This window comes from Tachysurus fulvidraco, chromosome 3, assembly GCF_022655615.1.
Source record: "Tachysurus fulvidraco isolate hzauxx_2018 chromosome 3, HZAU_PFXX_2.0, whole genome shotgun sequence".
NCBI lineage: Eukaryota > Metazoa > Chordata > Actinopteri > Siluriformes > Bagridae > Tachysurus > Tachysurus fulvidraco.
This window is the reverse complement of record NC_062520.1, coordinates 22,143,979-22,164,995: the sequence shown is the minus strand read 5'-3', so window position 1 is coordinate 22,164,995 and position 21,017 is coordinate 22,143,979. Positions and strand designations below refer to the sequence as shown.

The 21,017-nt window shown below is 37.9% G+C and overlaps 1 protein-coding gene across 2 annotated transcripts; it reads left to right on the top strand.

The window, feature by feature from the left end:
- Positions 1 to 405: 405 nt before the first annotated feature.
- Positions 406 to 19,768, top strand: ahr1a (aryl hydrocarbon receptor 1a). 2 transcript variants are annotated; one of them, XM_027150030.2, is made up of 12 exons: positions 406 to 561; positions 913 to 1,004; positions 2,501 to 2,688; positions 10,068 to 10,159; positions 10,524 to 10,613; positions 10,707 to 10,830; positions 11,797 to 11,927; positions 14,828 to 15,030; positions 15,480 to 15,589; positions 15,846 to 15,987; positions 16,099 to 17,485; positions 17,931 to 19,768. In XM_027150030.2, exons 2-12 carry the CDS (start codon positions 940 to 942, stop codon positions 18,054 to 18,056), a joined length of 2,658 nt encoding a protein of 885 aa, XP_027005831.1. In that variant the 5' UTR covers positions 406 to 561; positions 913 to 939; the 3' UTR covers positions 18,057 to 19,768. The 2 variants fall into 2 exon arrangements, with proteins under 2 accessions (XP_027005831.1, XP_047667754.1); XM_047811798.1 differs by having other exon boundaries at positions 425 to 1,004.
- Positions 19,769 to 21,017: the final 1,249 nt, after the last annotated feature.

The window sequence follows — 21,017 nt, the reverse complement described above, 5'->3', positions numbered from 1 at the left end:
GGGAACTGTTACATTGCACAATATTTCACTCTGCTCTTGTACTCTAAGATATCTAGAGTTATCATATCATATGATATATGAGATGAGTTTAGGTTTAATTTTGAATTCGTAAACTATTAATGTCATTGTAAACACAGCCATTCACACACACATTCTACTCACTGAGTCAGAGCACTCGGCTCAGCCCACCAAAAAGAACAGACTCTTTCGACTCTTTAACGGCTCTGTCCCATTTTCTTTTTTAAAGTAGTTTCTTCCAAAAGTTGTTGCCTATCGATGGCACGTAATGTGCAACAAAATCTTATTATACCTCGCGTTTATTGTAAAAAAATATTGAAATATGCACAATGGTTCAGTTAGGCGATTCAGCTCTACAAGCTCACCTTAAAGATTCGAATCAAAGAGTCTATTCATTCGTGAACGACACATAAGTGGCATGAAACGCCTGATGTCGCAGTCTCAAGACAGTCAAGGGAATCATCTGAAGCTGAACCGACTTCGTTACTAAGCTTGTTGGCAACCAGCTAATATTTGCATTCATATCTAAACAGACTAGATTGGGTAATGTATAGATAGTCCTTTGTGAAGCAAAATGCTACGGGGGGCAGTTATTTAGATAACTAAACGTCAGTTAAAACATTTAGCAGCTAACTGTTGCTAGACTTGCGTAGTGTTAGCCAGCTAGTTAAGGCGTCTTTAGAGTATATAGACGGCTGTTTTAAGAGATTTATATGTGTAGGGCAAAATTAATCTAAATGCATCGAATGGCATCGTAATACAAGAGTTTGCAAGCAACTCTATAATATGAGTTCTTTAGAGGAATTGTTAGCCACTTGTATATGTAGCTAGCTAAGAGTAGCGACACTCCAACTAACCAAAGCTGCTTCGGGGTTTGTTTTGAAATTACTAAAGGGACAAATCGACCAAGGACTAAAAACAATGGAAACCACGAGCACAAAAAATATTTATGCAAGTCGCAAAAGGAGGAAACCCGCCCTGAAAAGGTAACAATACTTAACTTCAGAAACGCTAATGTAAAAGGCTTCTCATGATTAGTTTGGGTGTCTGTCATACAGACCCCGACTCTGAGGTTAGCTTTCTAGCTTCCCTGTCTGCCGAAACGTATTAGTAATAGTTAGTTTTAACGAATATTACTTCTGAATCCTGTAAATGGTTTGTTACTACGTCGTAATAAGCATATCATATGTCATATCATATATCATATCATATATCACTAGCGCTCTCATCTTTATTGCTTCTTTACATGCTAGCTCTGGTTAGCTAACTAATAACCAATATTTAATATTTCTTAAAAGTTTATTTCCAAGCATTAAGCTGTGCTGTCTATTAAGATAAACCAGTTTAGTAACATTTACTAAAAACATTTATTTTAAGAGAGTTAAAAGTTTTGTTAACATCTATTTGACCCCTCTATTTGACCCCTCCTAACCACCAACATACACATACTGAGACCTTCAACAAAGTGATTAAGTGACTGTTACACAGTATTTGATATAAATCTCATTATCGTTGTAATCTTGCTTCTTTTTGACTTTGGAGCTATATGTGTAAGGGTAGCTTGTGACTATGGACTAAGCTTTTTCTAAAAGTTTTTTTAGACTCTTATCTCCTTTCAGCTGCAGTGTATTTCATACCTTTTGGAGCTATTTATGGCTACTTGCTTAAGTTGGGTTTCCTTGTTAACTTGCTAACTTTGTTATCTCTCACTCCTGCACTGTCTGTGAGTTAACTATTATCTGTTCTCTTGCTTAGTATGGCACACACACCTCTCAGGCTCTTTCTTCTCTACTCAGCTTGCAATATAACATGGACTCTGCTAACATTCATACACAGGGGCTGCATTTTCCTGTTTATCATTCGACTTAGCACTGGTCTTCAGCCCAGCTCCACAATCTACTCTCTTGTGGGCCAGCGGTTAGTGGCTGAGTGGTTTAGTGGTCACCTTTAGTACACCACTGCTGATGGTTGTTAAGCCTAATATGTTCTGGACAACTTTGCCACTGTCTTATCTTCTACACAGTTTGCTATTTAGCAATCCAGTGGTTACAAGGCACTAGTGCTGCATTTCGACTTGATGCTATAACGTATAAGTCTTAACTTCCAAACAGGAAAAGACAAAGAACACGCTCCTGTACACAGAGTCAGAGTAAATAAAATAGTTCCTCTTCCCTTTAAATGAGTTAAACAGTATATACATGTACTACATTTTATATTTGTTTTAGCACAAGGAACATACAGACAAATTCACATGTTAAATCCATATCATTATAATGTTTGCTCTTTTGTGGAGTTAATATAAATCACTTGTCAACAATTCACAGTGCTGAAACTGGAATTGAGAAATCATGACTTTACTTCTGTTTCACATAAATGCATGACAGTGTGCACAGTGTGTGAGGTCACTCTGGACATGAGTTTGATCATACATAGTTAGTAAGTATTTAAAACTCATTTTGCTTTTCCCCCTCCCTTTTGTCAGTGTGAAAGAGTCTGTAGTTGAACCTGCAAAGTCAAATCCCTCTAAGAGGCACCGTGATCGACTGAATGGAGAACTGGACCGGTTGGCCAGCCTGCTGCCTTTTCATAAGGATGTCATCGCTAAACTGGACAAACTAACAGTTCTCAGGCTGAGTGTTGGATGTCTGCGTGCCAAGAGTCACTTCAAAAGTAAGTGCACACACCAGACAGGGTTCATTCAGCTGCATCAGATTTATTTTGCTCCTGTGAGAAGTCAGAGGCACATTTTCTCATTTTCACTTCCACACAAAAATTTTAATGCGGTATAATTGAATTAATGGTTTAAATTTTTGGCACTATGCGCTAAAATACAATAGAAAGACAATAGAAGCTGATTTAGTGTTATGTTTCCTGTCATGAAGAAATATTGCAAAATTCTGTGTTGTCGATGGTTTTATGGTAGGGCAGGAGTTTCATGTTTCTGTACATTATTTGCTTTATTAATCATACCCAAAACACTCCTTTAAGATTTTTTCCATGATCTTGTTGTAGGGTTCAGTAATGTAGCAGGTGTTAAGTCTTTGTCTTCTTGGAGGCGTGAATCGTTAACACATTCTGCAACAAGTCCTAATGGATGAACTTTATTTATGTAGCATTTAACTCACAAATGAAACAGTTTTGCAATTTTAAAAACTGCTATTATGGATTTGTGGGGTCAGTAGCATGTGATTCTCATTAGTGCCAATTCATGAATGAAGCTGTTGTACATATTTTTAAGCATTTTGTGGAGTTTCTTTGGTTTACATCTTCAATGTACTTGATTTGGTTGAACGGAAGTCCAGATATCTAGGATAAAAAAAATAATTAAAGCAATTTAACTCAAAAACACAATGAGTGAATTATATGTATTACAGTATATGGAAAAAAATGTGTGCTTGAAACTTTATATGTTCTTTTATGTACTCAATGTATTTTATTGTTTCCTCAAAATGCTTCTGTTGGTGAAACAGATAATTTTTTTCTTTACCAAGGCCGAAAGTGTACAAGCTGATATTTTGTCTATGCATTTATGGTGTCTTATTTCACATAAAGAAGAGTCTAACTCAATTTTGCTTGATGAAGTGCTGAAAATTGAGGTAACTGCATCTTCCACTACTGTTTCCACATTATGATTTTGGAAATATTGTTCAAGTTAATAACTTTGCCTTTTAAAAATAGTGCCTACACACAACCAGCTCACATGCTCGCTTTGCAGTCTGCTGGATTTGGCAAAAAAAAAAGAGTTTGTGCTATTCAGAAATCAGGGAGCATGTTGCTGTTAAACAAACATATCAAATGAAAAGATTTATCCGTGGGAGTAGAGTTTGTTTTTGGTTGTTGGATAAGTGAAGTAAATAAAACACCCCCCACCTCACCCCGACAGCTATATCAACGGGTGTATCCACTGTATCAATGTGGGATATTAACCAAAACTCTTTTATTAATTTTCTTTGAAAAGATTGCATTTTATTTGGTTGTAATGGCTGTAAACCTTCCTTTGGTCTTGGTGGCAAGCACAAAGTGCTGCATGAGTACACAGGACAAATTACATAGTGTTGATTTTTTTAGTAGTGTCTTTTTTCCTGGTGATTGCAGCAATAGCAAGTGACTAACCAGATCCATTGAACATGCTGGTTTGACCTCCTAGGTCAGTGTCCTGGCAAAATAACTCAGACATGGCTGCAGATATAGCATCCTTCTGCTGCTCCTCTGTGGATAACTAGATATTAAGCAAAAAGAAGGCTGAAAGCTGAAGGACATGAGTCTCCACAATGCATCGTCTCAGCTCCTCATTTGTTGATTTGTTTACTGCCAAGTGCTTAAATCACTTAGAGCACACTGGATGTGGGGTACAACATGACTAGCTAGATGGTTGGTCTGTGTGTTTGGATTCAAATTACACTTTAAACCAGGGTCTAAATCTGTCAGTCATGTACACTGTGTGCTAATGTGCACTGTAGTCCTGCCTGTGCTCTGGTTGTGCTCTGTAAGTCAAATTCTACATTCAGTATGTGGCCAGTGTCAAGGCAGCAAGCACCTAGCATCTTTAGGGTAACTACAGAGTATGTAGTGGACACAAAGAAAGAATAAGGGGATTCATAGGGGAGCTTCATATTAGTAAAAACCCAGCAGCATTAGTAGACGTACACAAACCACCTGTTATCAGGAAAAGGACAACTGCTCAACCACACTAGAGGCACTTGATAAGTGTCAGCTAACGTAGCAGATTCAGCAATAAACAGCATATTATATCGCATAGAAAAAACTCTTAAACCACGTTAGGGGTGGTGGCTCAAGCAGTTAAGGCTCTGGATTGTTGATCGGAGGATCTGGATTCAAGCCACAGCACTGCCAAGCTGTCGCTCCTGGTCCCTGAGCAGGGACCATAACCCTCTCTGCTCCTGTACCATGGCTGACCCTGTGTTCTGATGTGAAGAAAAAACTTTGCTGTGCTTTAATGTATACGTGAAGGCTAAAGTAAAGACTATATTGTATTCTACTGTATATAGCCACAGGAGAAACCCAAAGAAAATGTATCACAATAAATAAGTAAACAAACGTCAGTTGCTAAAAAAAAAAAGAAGTGCTGCAAATTCTCAGAGTCTGAGCAGGTCACTATTGAGTCAGGCAGAAACCAGAGGTGGCTGGCAAATGGCATGAGAAAATGGCCCAGCAGGATTGCCCATTCATGCCTGAGTTTCCTTCATGGGCCCTGAGAGCCACTGATTATTGTTGTGTGTTGTATATGCACCATTATGCCTGATCTCATGAGAGTTGTCCTACAGAGTTGCGTGAGTAAAATTGAACAGACTCTGGGAACTTTTGGCATTGCAGAGGAGAATTATGAAAGAGTTTGATACTCACCGTCTCTAGCGCCATACTTTGACCTGTTTCACTGAACATCAGGGATCCTGCCAAGTCTTGATGTGAGCCACTGGTGCCCTGCTCAAAACCTATTGCATGCAAATGCTGCAGAGAAGCCTGCTGAGATATGATCTTAATGTTTTACTAGCACACATTTCCTCTTTTATACAAGCCTGTTTACTAAAGAGTCTAAAAGCATTTTATCATATCAAACAGCTAACTGGGGTCTTGTTACATATATCTTTGTCTCCTCTGTAAATGAATGCTTTTTTTGCAGAATGTGCTGTAAAGCGTATAAAACTTGAGATTGTGGCATTACATAACAGTGGATCTGTTCTATTGGCTCTAAGGCTGTGACAAAACTTTTTTTTAATTGACATGTAAAATCTGTTAATTACTTTCATCATTCTGCCGCGGCTCCCTGTAGATTTGTAAAATAAATATTTAATTTAAATGTATTTTATTTTAGTTAGTTAGTTTAAAAAAAAAATGTAATTCTAAGATTATGATGCTCTTGTAACATTAAAATAAACCGTGTTTAATTTTTTTGTCACTCAAATTATGCGTCATAACTGCCGACTTGCGAAATCCGAATCACAGAAGCAGACGCATTTTTGGTTTGCTGCAGCAGGCAAGTTAAAGTTTTGATGTCATGCAGGGCTGTCAAGTGTCACACATTGAGTGTGACAGTTTGGTCTTTTGTCACGCTCTCCCGCCACACATCGTATTTCTCACGCAGAAAAACTTTTTGACTAATTATCATATATTTAATAAGCCGCAGCGCACAAAATGTATCAGTCCGCACCGCTGTCTGTATGGAACCGGGCAGTAAACAAGAGCGTCTCCTGGAGTTCTTAGTCGAGCCTGACGCTTATCAGCCAATCAAAAAAAGAGGCTACACAATAGGCAATCAGAAAATAGCACTATCTGGGAAAGATTTAACACAACAACCAATAAAAACAATTGTGGTTGCAATGGCTCAATTAGACATTGAACATTTTGTTTGAAAGTAACCTTCAACACGGCGTCTTTTTTGTTAAGGTTATTCAAACTGTTCAAAATATTTTTGTTTGCCTGCAGAAATTACAATTTTGTTTATTCGGTAGCAGTTCATTGATTTCATAAATGCAACACACTACAGTTTTTTCTACACTTTCCATAGGTAAAAAACCATATATGCAGCGTTCTCTTCATTTTAGATGTCAAAAGGGTTTTGTGGCTCCCTGTGGTTTTTTTTCTGTGGGAAACGGGTCCAAATGGCTCTTTGAGTGTTTAAGGTTGCCCACCCCTGGTATAGTCAATTTTAGATATGAGATTTTAGGTGTTTTCTTTTTAAATGACTGACCATCATTTATTTGCTGTTATAGAAGGCAGCCCGGCTCAAATGTTTATAACATTTCTGGTATTTTTATAGATACTGCTGCAGTACTGAACATCAGCACAGCTGTGATCACCTCAATCTATTCTGCCCTCGGATATTTAGTATAACAGCACTCATGTTTTAGTTATTTAACCCAGAAAGATGAGAGAATGGCTTAACCTCTTGTTTTCTACCGGTCGTACTTTCAAGGGATCAAATAAAGTTGAGCTGTAACTCAGCTCTTTTGTTCTGTGTTTGTTTTGACTTCCGGAGGTTTAATACTTTTGTCGTAAGTGAAAACAGTTGGTCGGTTTCTTCAGTTTATTAAAATGAATGAAGCTATAGCTTAACAGTATTTAACGACCTATTTCTTTATATCCGTGGTAACTGGATAGAACAGTCCTATATAGCGTTTGTTTGGAGTGCTGTGTGCTGCAAAGAAACAACAGAAGAGGTGTTCCTCTTTCCCCAACAGCTTTAGTATTCAGCAGCGACACATGGCCTTGCTGCCTCAAAGCTGTACACTGTCACCACTTTATTCTTTGGCTTGGCTTACTGTCTGAGAAGGGCTTTGGTTGTAAAAGTATGTGTGAGTTTCCTCAGATGTCTTTAGATAGTGCATCGGTGATTAAATGCCCCCCTGTGTGTGCATGTTTCCTTACATGTATATTCTGTCAAATCTGAGACTAAAAAAGGACAAACTAACCAGATTGAACGCGTGTGATTAGATTGTGTAGTTGATTTTTATTTGTACTTTGAGTGACAGGCAGTTTTTAAATGCATCAAAAAAGCATTTGAAGCCATACCCAAATTAGAAAAATCAGGGAGATCAGGTAAGTGCTTCTGTATCATTAGTCCACTTGTTGTTTGGAAATTTTTGTGTATAGATCGGAATTGTTAATTAGACTAATTAGTCATGCTTTTGCTTTCTTGCTTTCTTATGTTTATCCGTACAAAGTTGTTTATGTTTGGGCCTATCCTACAGCTGGTCATACAGCGATATCAAAATAAATGGTTCACATTATCTGCTGCATCTAAACTTTGTATGCAAACAAGCAGCTCAGGTCAGCAGTATTGTTGAGTAATAGCACAATGCAATGTGGCATCGGTTTTCAAGATCTATTGTGCATGTAAAATATGCAGGTTTTTTTTTGTAGACAGCAGCTGAGAATATTATTAGGGGTTCAAACACTGTTATTTGTGTTACATGCCTTCTCATCATCATCATCATCATCAGCAGCAGCAGCAGCAGCAGCATATTTTTCTTTACTATTAAAAATCATGTGTTGGCAGGGACTGAATAGCTAGACTTGAAACATTGTGTGACACTGTTACTGGTTGCAAAGTGCATTATTGTGACCTGTCGAAAGTACATACGCCTCCTTCTTGTAATTGGTTAGATGTTGGTGGTCAGCCAGTGACCATCGTGTTTGTGACTTTGATAATAAGTTACCGAACTGTAGGACAAAACTTAGGCTATGACTTGTGTTGCTATGTCATTGCATAACAGGTGAAAAATTTCAAGTCTGACTAGTTTTTATTTTCTCTTGATATGTTTATCTGCAACTTCAAATCATCAAATTCTATGAGAGGTTTGTGAGTGTTTCTTGCACAGTTTTGTGCAAGCTCCTGGTTCTAAAATGATTGTCTCTCGTTTGTGAAACCTTGCCAGGCTGACTAGGAAAATAGATCCTATTGACAGCAAAACAGTCCCAAGTGTGGGTGAATGAAGTGCCTTTAAACATACCGTACATAAATCTTTATTATTTCACAAAAGTCATTGGGGGAAAAGTGTTTTCTTCCACTGTTATTTTATAGGACAGGAAGAAATGCTGGTGCTGCTATGTCATCAAATATATCATGTTTTCCAAATCTTCAGTCATTATTACACCATAAAACTTTGCTTAAGGTATTAATCAATATATTAAGAAACAATCATATTTAGGACTGTTTTTATTTGAAAGCATCATCATATAAAATTCTAATAATTTTATATTAATCATATAAATGTCTGTTTTCCATCTAATGGAATTGAACTGAAGTCAACATCAGGTAGCCTACCCAAGAAATTATAGTCACAACCTGTACCTGCATTTGTGTTTTCTGGTAACCGCAGTCCTTAAATGGGGTAGGAAGTGGTAGTTGAGATGATTACCCCAAGCTGACAAGTTCAAATCTCAAATCGATGGGGTGAATTTTGTTTGAACTGGGTGTAGGTGGGGAGTTACAAGCAGCTTTGCATTCTACACAGCAGTAGGCAGGACACCTACGTAGCGATAGCTTATGTCACAGTTTGTATTAATCCAGTGAAAACTTGGAATTAGTTGGACTTTATAGTGTTGTGCAATGCTGTGCTTTGATACCATTTGGGTTATTCGGCTTGTCATGGTTTTGATTATGTTTGTGACAAACAGCATCATGTTCCTTCAAGTAAATGAACTCATCCGTCTTGCAGTTCTCGCCTGAACGGATTCTCCTCATTCGACCATATTGCAGGTTAAAAAATAGGTTTATTTTCCTGAGTCATTATAGCAGTCTTATTAAAATATATTTTATAGTGAAAAATAACAATTTCCTGTTCTAGGCTTTATAATGTGTGTGTTAGAGCTTCTGTAGACATTGAACTTTCTGCTTTCAGCACCGCACCATAGGCAAATAAAGCATCAGCCAAGTTGCTATTTAAGGTTCACTAAGTGGTATTGCCACATTAAAAACAAAAAGGGCCTGTATTATTATTATTATTATTATTATTATTATTATTATTATTATTATTATTATTATTATTATTATTGTTGTTGTTGTTGTTGTTGTTATTGTTGTTATGTTTTGTTCTGGGAATAAATAAACTGACAGACTATCAGCTCCAGAATTATTGTCAGTTTATGAGCAAATATTAACATATAACATGAATAACACATGCAGTAGAGGGATGTTTTGAGCTTAAACATTTGAGGACATTACAATCTTTAATTTGAACCTTTGGAAAGGGACAATTAATAATTGACAAGAGAAACATGACAAGAGAGACATGAGCCTCATTCTAGTATTTCTAAGAACAGTTAGACAGGAAGTTACAGGGAACTTGTACCATGCCTCCAGGCAGAATGGACAGGGATTCGTAGTTAATTACATCAGTGATTTAGTCAAAAAGATGAAATAATTTTGTATCTGTAAATTTTGTATACTCCTGAGTTTTCAAATACCAATGGCATAGATTGTAACATATTTTATTTCATTTACCATACGTCAGCTTGTGTTTTCTCTTCAGGAAGAGCCATTATCTTAGGTACAGAGGTACTCATCTTATCACTTGTGTTGTTTTTAGCTGTCCTGAAAACCAGCAGCTCTAATCAACCAGCAAACATCGACGCAAAAGTACACGTTCAGGAGTTGCCAGAAGGTGAACTTCTGTTACAGGTAATCTGGAGCTCTGCTTTATTTAATATCATTTTATAGCACTTACTGCTAAAAAAAAGAGAATGAAGACTGATTAAAAACCTCAGGCCTGAGAGACATCCTCTACTGGTCTCTTATACAAGGTTATTATACTATGCTTTTATTATATCAGTTCAAATATTAAAGCTTTCTTTTGATAAATGTGCCTCTTAGATAAAGGAAATCTGTAATAAGTAATCAATCCAAAATAAATCTTATATTATTGAGTGAACATACCCTTATTTGTTCATTACTATCCTCATTAATGTTCAGTATCTGTCACTGTATCTGTTACAGTATATTTTAAATCTCCTATCCATGCTCAGCCTCATTTCTTCTTGTTTAGGTCATAAATGGATTCGTATTGGTGGTCACCGCTAATGGCACAGTTTTTTATGTCTCTTCAACTGTTCAGGACTATCTCGGGTTCCAACAGGTTAGTCTCAGTTATGCTATAAAGCTCAAAACTTCTGTGCTTGTATTTTTGCTATCATGTCACTTAACGTCTGGATATTTATTCTTTTTACAGACAGATATCATCCATCAGAGTGTTTATGAGCTTGTTCACACAGACGACAGGGCTGAGTTTAACCGGCAACTCCACTGGGCTCTTAACCCCAGTAACTCTCCAGACACTGGGCAACAAGTCCAAGGTAAAAGTAAAAATGATAGGGCCTTTTACTTAATACGTAGCAACCAAGTCGAGTACTCTTTTTATACTGCGGAAAAAAAACACAAGGAGAAAAGAGAAACAGATCTAAAGCGTTCTCAGTGGTTCTTCTTCAGGGATTTTCTTCCAAGAGTGATTTTTGCAGTGGCAGAGGTTTTTAACCGTCAAGTAGAATATATATATAAAATATTAGTTTCATTATTGGAATTTAATTAATAAAATATTGATTTATTATTATAACTATTATTCCTGACCTATAAACTCGTAACACCTATTTATCAACAATAGAATTCATTTTATGTGTAGTCTTGTTTTTTTTTTTTTTTTAAATATTAAACCCAGGGCTTTGATTCAGTCACATGGGCTATTTATTCAAAAATAAATATGAGACCTTTGAAAATTTTGCATTGAATTTCACTTAAAATAAATGACTTTGCAGATTCCGTAGGGTCCCCGAACCCCACTGTGATCTCAGTGCTTTACTACATAAGGGTGTGTGTTATGGTACTGTAGGCTGTGTATGGAGCTGATAGGTGTTTGTAGCTGTTAGGAATTGTTCACATGCTTTTTTAATTTTTTTATGATTGATCCATTTCATCCTTCCAGATCACTGCTTGAAATACAGTGCCAGCCCACTTATTTTAGAGAAATGGCACGTCATAAAACTTTCTCTCAGAGCCTGCTGACATAAAGGCTGTCTGCTAATTTAAAGTTATAGATTTAGATCTAGATCATTTATTTAGATTATAGATAATAGCTGTATGCAGATTCTGAACAGCAAATAAGTTTTTCTTGCATTCCACTGTAACCAGTACATTATAGATGACGTTACCAGAACCTAGATAGCTTCATACCGTCATATTGCATTGATTACCACGTGGCGTTAATAAAATAAATAATATCAATCACTGTGGATATTTTGAAAGCGGTATCTTTTTTCCCCCTGCAGATACAGAAGATTCACAGTTACACCATACATATTACAACCCTGAGCAGTTACCTCCAGAGAACTCTGCCTTTCTGGAACGAAATTTCATGTGCAGGTTAAGATGCCTATTGAACAACTCATCTGGCTTTCTGGTAAGTTGAAGAAGAATAGAAATAAAAAACAAAGGAACGTAAGATACTGGAAATTATACTCATGCCGAGCAGTTTAAAAGGTGGAAAATATGCTTTCTGACTCATTCTTTGTCATAAATAAGTAAGAGGAGAAGCAGGCATCCTTGTAACGAATTGAATCTTGCTCAAAACTATGTTTCCCATTCATGAATTAACACACCAGATAATTCTTTCTTCGTCTGAAAGAAAACTCTGCAACCCTGAGCCTAAAGCATATATGTATGCAGACACACTAAAGTAATATAATTTAACCCTCCGAGGGACTAGGGGAGACCTAACCATGTCAGCAAAATCTTCTGACAGCAAAAAAGAGCCATTGTATTTTGCTTTATTATGTTACACGGAATGGCAGTGTTAGTAAATCAACGGATTGCTTAGTGCCTTTGAAACAGTGCTTCATAACTGTAACATGTGCAACACAAATGTGCTCTAACCAAAGCCAAACCTTTTATTTAGCACACTCTAAACTTGTTCAGGATTCCTCTTGATGATTATTCTCAGAGGGTTCTGACAAATCACAGACATTCACGATATATTTTTGCGAAATATTATAGCCCAGTCCTAATTTTAACCATATTACATAGAAATTGTAAATCATTACACATGTTGCTGCATGTAATAATAACACTCAGTGTCATTCACACGGCGGTCCTGAGGCTTTAAACTTCTAAGTCCTGGACATGTGGTAACTGCTAGGAAACGCAACGTTTTCCCTGCTCACTTATTTCAAGGGGATATTCCAAATTCTGTTAAGAGGAATTATAGTGCAATTATTATTTTTTAAAACTTGCATATGAGCTAGTTTCTGTGTTTCAGGAAGAGCTAAGGTTGTTTCACCTGTTGTTTGAAGACAACCAGTGACTTAACTCTTCAGACATCTAGGGGAGTTTCAAGTAGTATTGTAAGACCCCTTCTCCTGCTATGTTTGAGAGATGTGACAGTAGGGGAATCCTGGCTGTGTAATGCAGGTGTAGTCTGGGCAGAAGTGAAGGTCTGGTAGATTTTCAGAATCTTCTCATTGTAAAAGGTTGGCAAAGACCTCAGCAGTGTGGGAGGATGAAGCTGGTCGGATCCGTGGGGTCGAGTAGTGAAGAGATGTTGATGTTGTGGAGCTTACGGGGACCTTGTGCAGAAGGTTAAAGCTTTTCCATGTAGAAGGCAGTCTTTGCAGAAGTCTCATCTGAAGAGAATTTGGACATAAGTTTATGGTCAGATCTGCATCGAGTTGTGATTTCTGCCAATTCCTCTTTGCTGATCTTATTTTTTTCTGATCGATGCGCAGCACATCTCACAGTCAAGGAGTAGGACAAGATGTCTTCCTGGGTTTAGTGGACGGAAGGCAGAGGGGGTCCAATGTTAAGGAAAGAGAGGAGAGGAAAGGGCAGGGAGGAAAAGGAGTCAGGGTAAGGAAGAGATGAAAGAGTCTAGGAAGCTACAGAGGAAGCAGAGATAGAGTGGAGGTTTCAACAGATAGGAGAGAGATGCCTCAATTACTTTTAACTTTTAAACTAAAGCAAACTGTTCTGCAAAAATGAATAGTTAGCTTATGTTTGATAAACCTAATGAAAGTACTTGATAAAAGTAATTGTGGCTTGTGCAAAGGTTACCCTTACCCTTCTAAGTCAGTACTTAGTAACATACCCTTTGGCATATATCTTACATTGCAGACACAGTTTGTAGTCAGCTAGCAGTCTTTCTCCTTTCTGTTTACTGAATTTTCAACCACTGTTGCAGAATTCCGAGATATTATAAGGCCACCTACATATTTTCAGTGATGTTCAAGTCAGGGCTTGTGAAGGCCATTCCAGAAATCTTCAGGCTGCTTTTTTTCAAGTAGTGGATTTTAGGTATGCATTGGATTATTGTCCTGTTGCAAAAGCAGCCTCTTTTCCCGTGCCACTGGCTGCCACACATCCCCAAAGCATAACAAATCCATGCTGCAGCCAGCAATGAAAAGCTTTTTTCTCCACACATACCTTTGATGATTGTGGCTAAATAGTTCATTTTAACAGCAACCCACAGCACCTGATTTCAAATTGTCTCTCGCTTATCTAGATGTTGTTTACATACATAATCAAGCATCTACCCTTGTAAAGGATGTGCAGTAAAGGATGAGTTAAATGAGATCTTTGACAATTTTAGAGGGCCTTCTAGATAAGACTTGACAGCAAGAAGGGGTCCAAACTGTTAAACATTCCGCAATTCCTGTTATTATTACTTATTATTATTATTATTATTATTATTATTATTATTATTATTATTATTATTATTATTAGTTGCTGTTTTATTTTTTATATGTTCATCAAGTACCTGTTCATTATCATTGATTATGAACTTGTTTGTTCCATGCAAGCTTTATTGCTTCTTAAGTTTTAGCCTATTATTTTTGATTCTTTTCCATCATTTGTATGTGGTTTAAGAGTGGTCATTCATTCGTAAAGTCTCCAAGCTGCAGTTACCAAACCATACTTTTAATGTAGTGCCACAGTGGAAGATAATCACTATTACCACCTTTTGCAGATTTAAAATGTTTCAGTGTAGCTGTGATATTAGTGTTTCGCTTTAAGGGCTGCATATGACAGCTTTTCAGACGACAGCTAATGCTTCTGCAAAGCAAGAATCTTTGCCACTATTTATATAATTAAATGTGAATTTCGGCTCTTAACATTTATATCCAGTATATTACCACATAAAAGATTTTAGATTGGAAAGCCTATCAGTTTTCCATGATAGTTTACTGTAATGTGTAGTTACTGATTTTAAATTAGCAGCACTGTTGAACTTTCCCTCTAATCACAAGTGTATGTTCTTTCGGTGGCTAACGTGGCTGACACGCTGTCTGTTGGCCTTGATATCCACAGGCCATGAACTTAACCGGCCGTTTAAGGTTCTTGCACGGGCAGAATGAAAAGACTCCAGAGGGCAAACCCATTCCACCTCAGCTGGCCTTATTTGCCCTTGCCTGTCCAGTTCAGCCTCCCTCCATTCTGGAGATTCGTGCCAAAAACTTCATCTTCAGGACCAAACACAAACTGGACTTTACACCACTTGCATGTGATGCCAAGTGAGTGACACACTTCATTTAGCACTTGTGACCATTTCAGTGGATAAGTTTTATTCCTTTTTGCTTTATCTTTGTTTTAAACTTTTACATTTATTTATTTATATTTTTTATTCCTTTCTAATTTTTTTTATTTTAAATGCTTAAGAGCTTTTACCTTTTCCTAGCAAAAGCATTAGAGTTTTTATTTGTCACATTTAATCTAGGATTCACTGACTTTAAACTTGAGAGCCACTGCACGATAAAAATGCCATTTATCACTTCTGTCCTATCAGGTGCTCATTGCTGTTAGCAGCATTCTACTATCTACAACAGTACAGCAGTCATGCTGTCTACACCACCCTGACTTATCCGGATAATAACTCTTTTGCCCTTGTATTTTGTTTGCCTTTTTTTTTATGTGTCTTCTATTAGGCCATTAGTTTGACTAGTTTCTGTTTGTCTGTGCACAGAGGGAAGATTGTGCTGGGCTACACAGAGGCAGAGCTGTGCTATCGTGGCTCAGGCTACCAGTTTATTCATGCAGCAGACATGCTACACTGTGCTGAGAACCACATACGCAGTAAGTTTCTGGACTGCTGTTGCAGACATTCATGCTGTCATGCATCTCATATGATATCAGTCAAGGTCATGATGTTCTCATGTCCTGTGCTTGTGTTTTGAATTATATTAATTGGAGAAGCATAAAGAGTAGCATTCTTTTGTACCCTATGTCAAAACCTGGGACTCTTTTGGTTGTCCTGATATATTCAGATAAAATAAGCAGTAATACTTAAATCTCATAATAAGTACACTCTGTTATTTTTTCTCCTCTTCAGTGATAAAGACAGGTGAGAGTGGTTTGACTGTATTTAGGCTGCTTACCAAACAGAGTGGCTGGGTTTGGGTGCAGGCCAATGCCAGACTTATCTACAAAAATGGCCGACCCGACTTCATCATCGCTTCCCAAAGAGTACTCATGTAGGTCCCATTCTTTTTTTTTCTTTTTTTTTGAGTGTAAAGATATATACAACAGACAACATGTTCAAATCCATTTTAATCCACAAATAGTCACATATTGTTTTCTTGCAGGGATGAAGAAGGAGAAGAGACCCTGAAGAAGCGTAGCCTTATGCTCCCCTTCAGCTTCACCACAGGAGAGGCTGTACTGTATGACATGTCGTTTAGTGGCATTCCCTCTGGCCCAGAACCTATTGCGTCTGTTGCTCCAGGAGACAGTAACCAACTGAAACTCCCTAGTGGGCTAGATCCCAACTCCCTCCTTGGCTCCATGCTAAAACAAGATGAGTCTCTGTATGTCTGCCCTTTAGGTTCGGATGAGCCGAGCGCAAGGGACCACGAGGAAGGAGAGGACGAGCTTGGTGGGATCTTTTCTAGTAACTGGCAGAAGAGCATTCTTTCTCTCCCTGAGACCCCTCTCTTTAAACCAGATCCTGTAATTAGCTCTGAAGGGGAAGAGAATAACTGTGAACTCATGAGCCTCATGGGCAGTCTGGGGATCACTCCAGAAGACTTAGAGCTCCTACAGCAAGAAGAGCTGTTCCTTAACATAGAGCTGGATGGTCGATATGGCTTTGAGGACTTTACTGATGAAGTTCTCTCCTATGTCCAAGACTCTCTTAGGAAGAAGGTGGACCTTGTACTTCCCAGCAGCTTTCAGGCCAATCTGGAGGAGAAGTGTCTCCCTTGTATTGCACCTCAACCCCAGCCTCCACCACAACCCCCACTGATCCCATGGTCACAGGGTCAGCAGCAATTTTTACAAAGTCCTTTATTATCACAGTCCCAGCAACACAACTTGTCATTTCTTGACAAGCCTTCAGAGCCAAACATGCAGCAGTTTATACCAAAGCAATCCTATTTACAATCTCAGCAATGTACTTCTATGCAAGATAGGCAGCAAAATCATCAGGAGACTCTTGAAGCACAGAATCGTCTGCCCAAACAGCCAAGCTTAACACAACCTCGACTTCAGATCAAGCCACAACTGCAGTCATGTCATCCAGGGAACCACAACCATGCATACCAACCAGAGCTTTCTTGCTTCTTTTGCCCTGAGAAGGAAGTGTATCATACACTGTCGCACACTGAGGCGAATAGCAGTGATGGAGTTAGTGTTATAGAGCGCAGCTCCATAGATGAGCAGCTGCCAGCTGTCTTACAGTCTGGATTGCAGCATCCTGGAAGCTTTTATCTGGAAACCAACCATTTTCCACAGGGTCTTCCCTATAAGAACCAATTAAACACTGTGTCCGTGAACTGCAACCAGGAATTTGATCCCTCCTACATTCATGCAGGTAACTCACATGTGGGTGAGTATTTGGAGGAACTGCTAACCTGCTTGGATACCGAGGGTCAGGAGAAGCATGGGCAGTTTGGAGAGCTCCATGGAGGTCATACTCTCTGCGCACAGTCTAGCCTTGATCATAGCATGCTCCAGCAGCCATACATAGGCCAGGTAAGACTATCATGCGTTTAACTACAGTAATATGCATCTTTGAACATTTTTGCAAATACCACATGCATAAATGTAGGAATATTTTGCAATTTGTCAGAGAAATTCATAAATCTGAAAAATGTTCACGTTGGGCTCCTCAGTGGTGCAACAGAAAAGCACTCGACCTAGTGTCAGGACCCAAAGGGAGCAGGATTGGCCATGTGCTCTCTTTTGTGACATTAGCCAAGGTAGATAAGGGTGAACTTTCTTTTCAGTGCAAATCTGTTGTGGTTGTCCGATGTGTGGATTAATGACCTCAAAGGAGAAAGCCAGCAGCTCGGATGCCCTTGTCAAATTACTTTAGACAAATCATGTCTTGCAAGGCTGTTATTTTTTTTTTAAAAAAGCATGTTCTTATATTTGCTATCACAGAGTTAAAAAACAAGTCTCCTGTTGTTTATTTTAGAATCTTGCACATGGGAATCTGCAGGGGAGCTTTGGAGAGGACAGTATTGAAGGACTCGCAGCACAACCTCCTCAGTGTTCTAGTGACAACAGACCCTACCCAGACCTGTCCCTGGGATACATGTGAACATACAGCTACATACATGTGAGTAGTGTAGAGCAGAGATTAAGGAGCTCACAGCCTAGCAGTGCTAATGCTGGGAAATGTGAGGGTGAGATGCTCAGTCAGGACATGGAGCAATAATAGAAAAAAGTACAGAATAGGAAAGAATAGATACAGAGGGAATAGGAGTGGGAAAGTAAGAGTGTGTAAGAGGTCCTGAGCAACAGCAGACAAGAACAGAACTTGAAAGGTGCTGGATGTATTGAAAAGGAAATGCAGTGCAAGAAAATACCTGAGAGAATATGTGAAATATTATCCTGTGTGTCAGATTAACTGAGCTGTGAAGTAAGCCCAGCCAGTTCCAACTAATGAATAGAAAGTATCCCCATGTGTGTGTGACAGGTGTGTGGGGGTGTATTATAGAATGTGGAATAGTCCTAACCCTTCATCTGAAGTCATTTGTTCATTTGTTCAACCTTCGTGAAGATTTCTATCATCCGCCTATATACAGTGGTCCAAAATGTTCCTCTAGGACAAAAATACAAAATGCAAAAAAAGTGCAAAATGTCAGATAAGTGGAAAAAATCCATATATAGCACAATCAGTTAAAGAACAGTGCAGGTCAGGGCAGGTCTGTTTTATTTTTTATCTGTGTAAAACTGCACTTATGGAATAAAAAGCTAAAGCAAATCCTTTGAGTAGCTGTAATGACAAATAAGCCATTATATTATGAAAAGTTTTAATATGCAAAATGATATAATGTCTTTAATTTACTTCTGATGTGGACTGCTATTTTTCCAGGTTTTTTGGAGATAGGTGAGGCCAAGTATTTTACTTGGATTATAAAATTGTGAAATGTTCTTTTTTTTATAAAGTGTGATTTTCTTCTTCCTTTTTTTTTTTAAACAAAGCAAGTGACAGTCACACTTGTGCAGTATTTTGCATTGTAATCGTTTTAAGCAGAAAGAGGTTTTGAGCATTGTACTGTTAGTGGCAGAATTGCACTGCTTCTCCTAAATCATTGACACAAAAAGTGGAAGTTTTCAAATCATTCACCAGGGTATATTTGTTATTTCCTCAGGACTGTTTATATGAGTATGCATAGGCAGTCGGATAGAGGATAATATCACGAATCATCTTAGCATTTTTTTTATTACAGTAATTTAACACTTTGCAATCTTTTGCACTTTGATAAACCTGTTGTTAAAACATGCTAACACATGTAGCACTTCTGTAGAGGCATCTGCGAGCTCAGTCGGTGATTTGTGTGAGCAGTAGGATTCGTAACGTTCGTAACACAAATATTCGTCATCACTAATCGCTTTATCCTGGTCTGGAGCCTGAAAACTTTCAGGATCGGACACCACTTCTACACAGGGACATTTTAGAGTAGATACTCCACTGGCATGTTTTTGGTGGCATGGAAAACACATGAAACAGCTCACAGACATTAACCTAAGCTCAGGATCGGACCCAGGACCCTGGAGCTGTGAATCTGCGATGTTACCTACTGCACCACTGGGTCGCCCAGAAACATAATCACCAAACTGAATCTTCAAAAGAGCAGACTATACTTGGACTGCAAATATTAATTTAATATTAATATTGTATTAATTTATTTGATTAATTAAATAATAATAATAATAATAATTCATTGACCTTATTTGTTAACAACTTATGTCTGTACAACTTCTACATGAACAATAAATAAAATTGATTACATTTTTAAAAAATTGTTTATTGGAAGATCTTTGTAAATATGTTCATTTTTTTGTTTTTTATTTTGTTCAATTTGATTAGTTTTTTTCCATCGGCTATAATGTTCTCAGAATGTTTGTCCCTACCTAACACAGGGATGTTCTTCCCAACCTAAAGGTTTTAGATGATGGAGGTCCAAACAGACCTGAGGGAAAGTTGAGGAATAGTTCATTAAAAAATGCGTGAGTGCAAATATGGGTATGAGTGTGCTATTCATACTTTGTATTACAAGTAAATATTTATATATAAATGTTTGTGCTTGAGTCTCGGTCCTAGCCCTGTTTGTCACAATGAAGCTATTACTTCCCAACCTGAACACTTTGCCACAATTCCCAACAATCTGCAGTTGATTTAAAGAACCGTCAGCCTCAGCGGCATATAACAATTGTTTTGTTGTATATGAGCATTCTGTCAATCACACACGCTATCGGTAGCTTTACACGTACCTCGGAACGACTGAGATTCCATACAACTGAGATTAAAACGGACTGAAAAGATGTCGAGTCTTCGATTTCTTCAATAGTATACCTGCATTCAATAAATAAATCAACCAAAAAAATTAGAAGAAGATACAGTGTATGGTATGATTTTAAATTGATCCTATTTAATTATTAAAAAACAAATGGATTTAATCTTTGTGCTACGGTTCTTGGAGTGTTGCTCATGGTTCAATTTAATAATACACCTTTTGTACAGTTGCAATAAAGTTTTATCAATTTGGTCCTGGAGATATTCTCTAAAAATCTTTACAAAACCTTTTTCACCAGCTGACAAGATCATATATCAGAAGATTGAGCTCTTATTGTGTGCAGCCGTGCTCTTATTCATGTATTTGGCACGGTTTGGATTTCACATGATCCTGAAAGCTATTGCTCTTACTGTTATCACTAAAACACCTGTTTGTGAGGACAAGCCTAAGCCTTACACCTAAGCCACCAAACTTATGCACGTAAACACTTTATGGCCTTACAATAGATATATTCAGCTGCAGGCAAATTATGCAGTGGACTGTTGTTGATATAGTAACCTACACTTCTACGTTTATACTGTAGATATTAAAGAGTTGTTTGCTGTGAGCTGGTCTTAAGGGGGAAACTAAAATGGAGTACTTGCTAGAATGAGCTCTCTGTGTGCATCACAGTAAACATTGGGGTTTTTGTTCAGACTGACACATGGTTCATCCTCACAATGCCTTTTAGACAGTCTAGCCTTTCTCCAAGATGACTT

Excerpts from the sequence above, each read along its gene's own strand:
- ahr1a (XM_027150030.2), top strand. The coding sequence starts at position 940 with ATGGAAACCACGAGCACAAAAAATATTTATGCAAGTCGCAAAAGGAGG. Across the intron at positions 10,160-10,523 it reads AAGGTGAACTTCTGTTACAG|GTCATAAATGGATTCGTATT; the intron begins GTAATCTGGAGC and ends CTTCTTGTTTAG. Across the intron at positions 15,988-16,098 it reads GCTTCCCAAAGAGTACTCAT|GGATGAAGAAGGAGAAGAGA; the intron begins GTAGGTCCCATT and ends GTTTTCTTGCAG.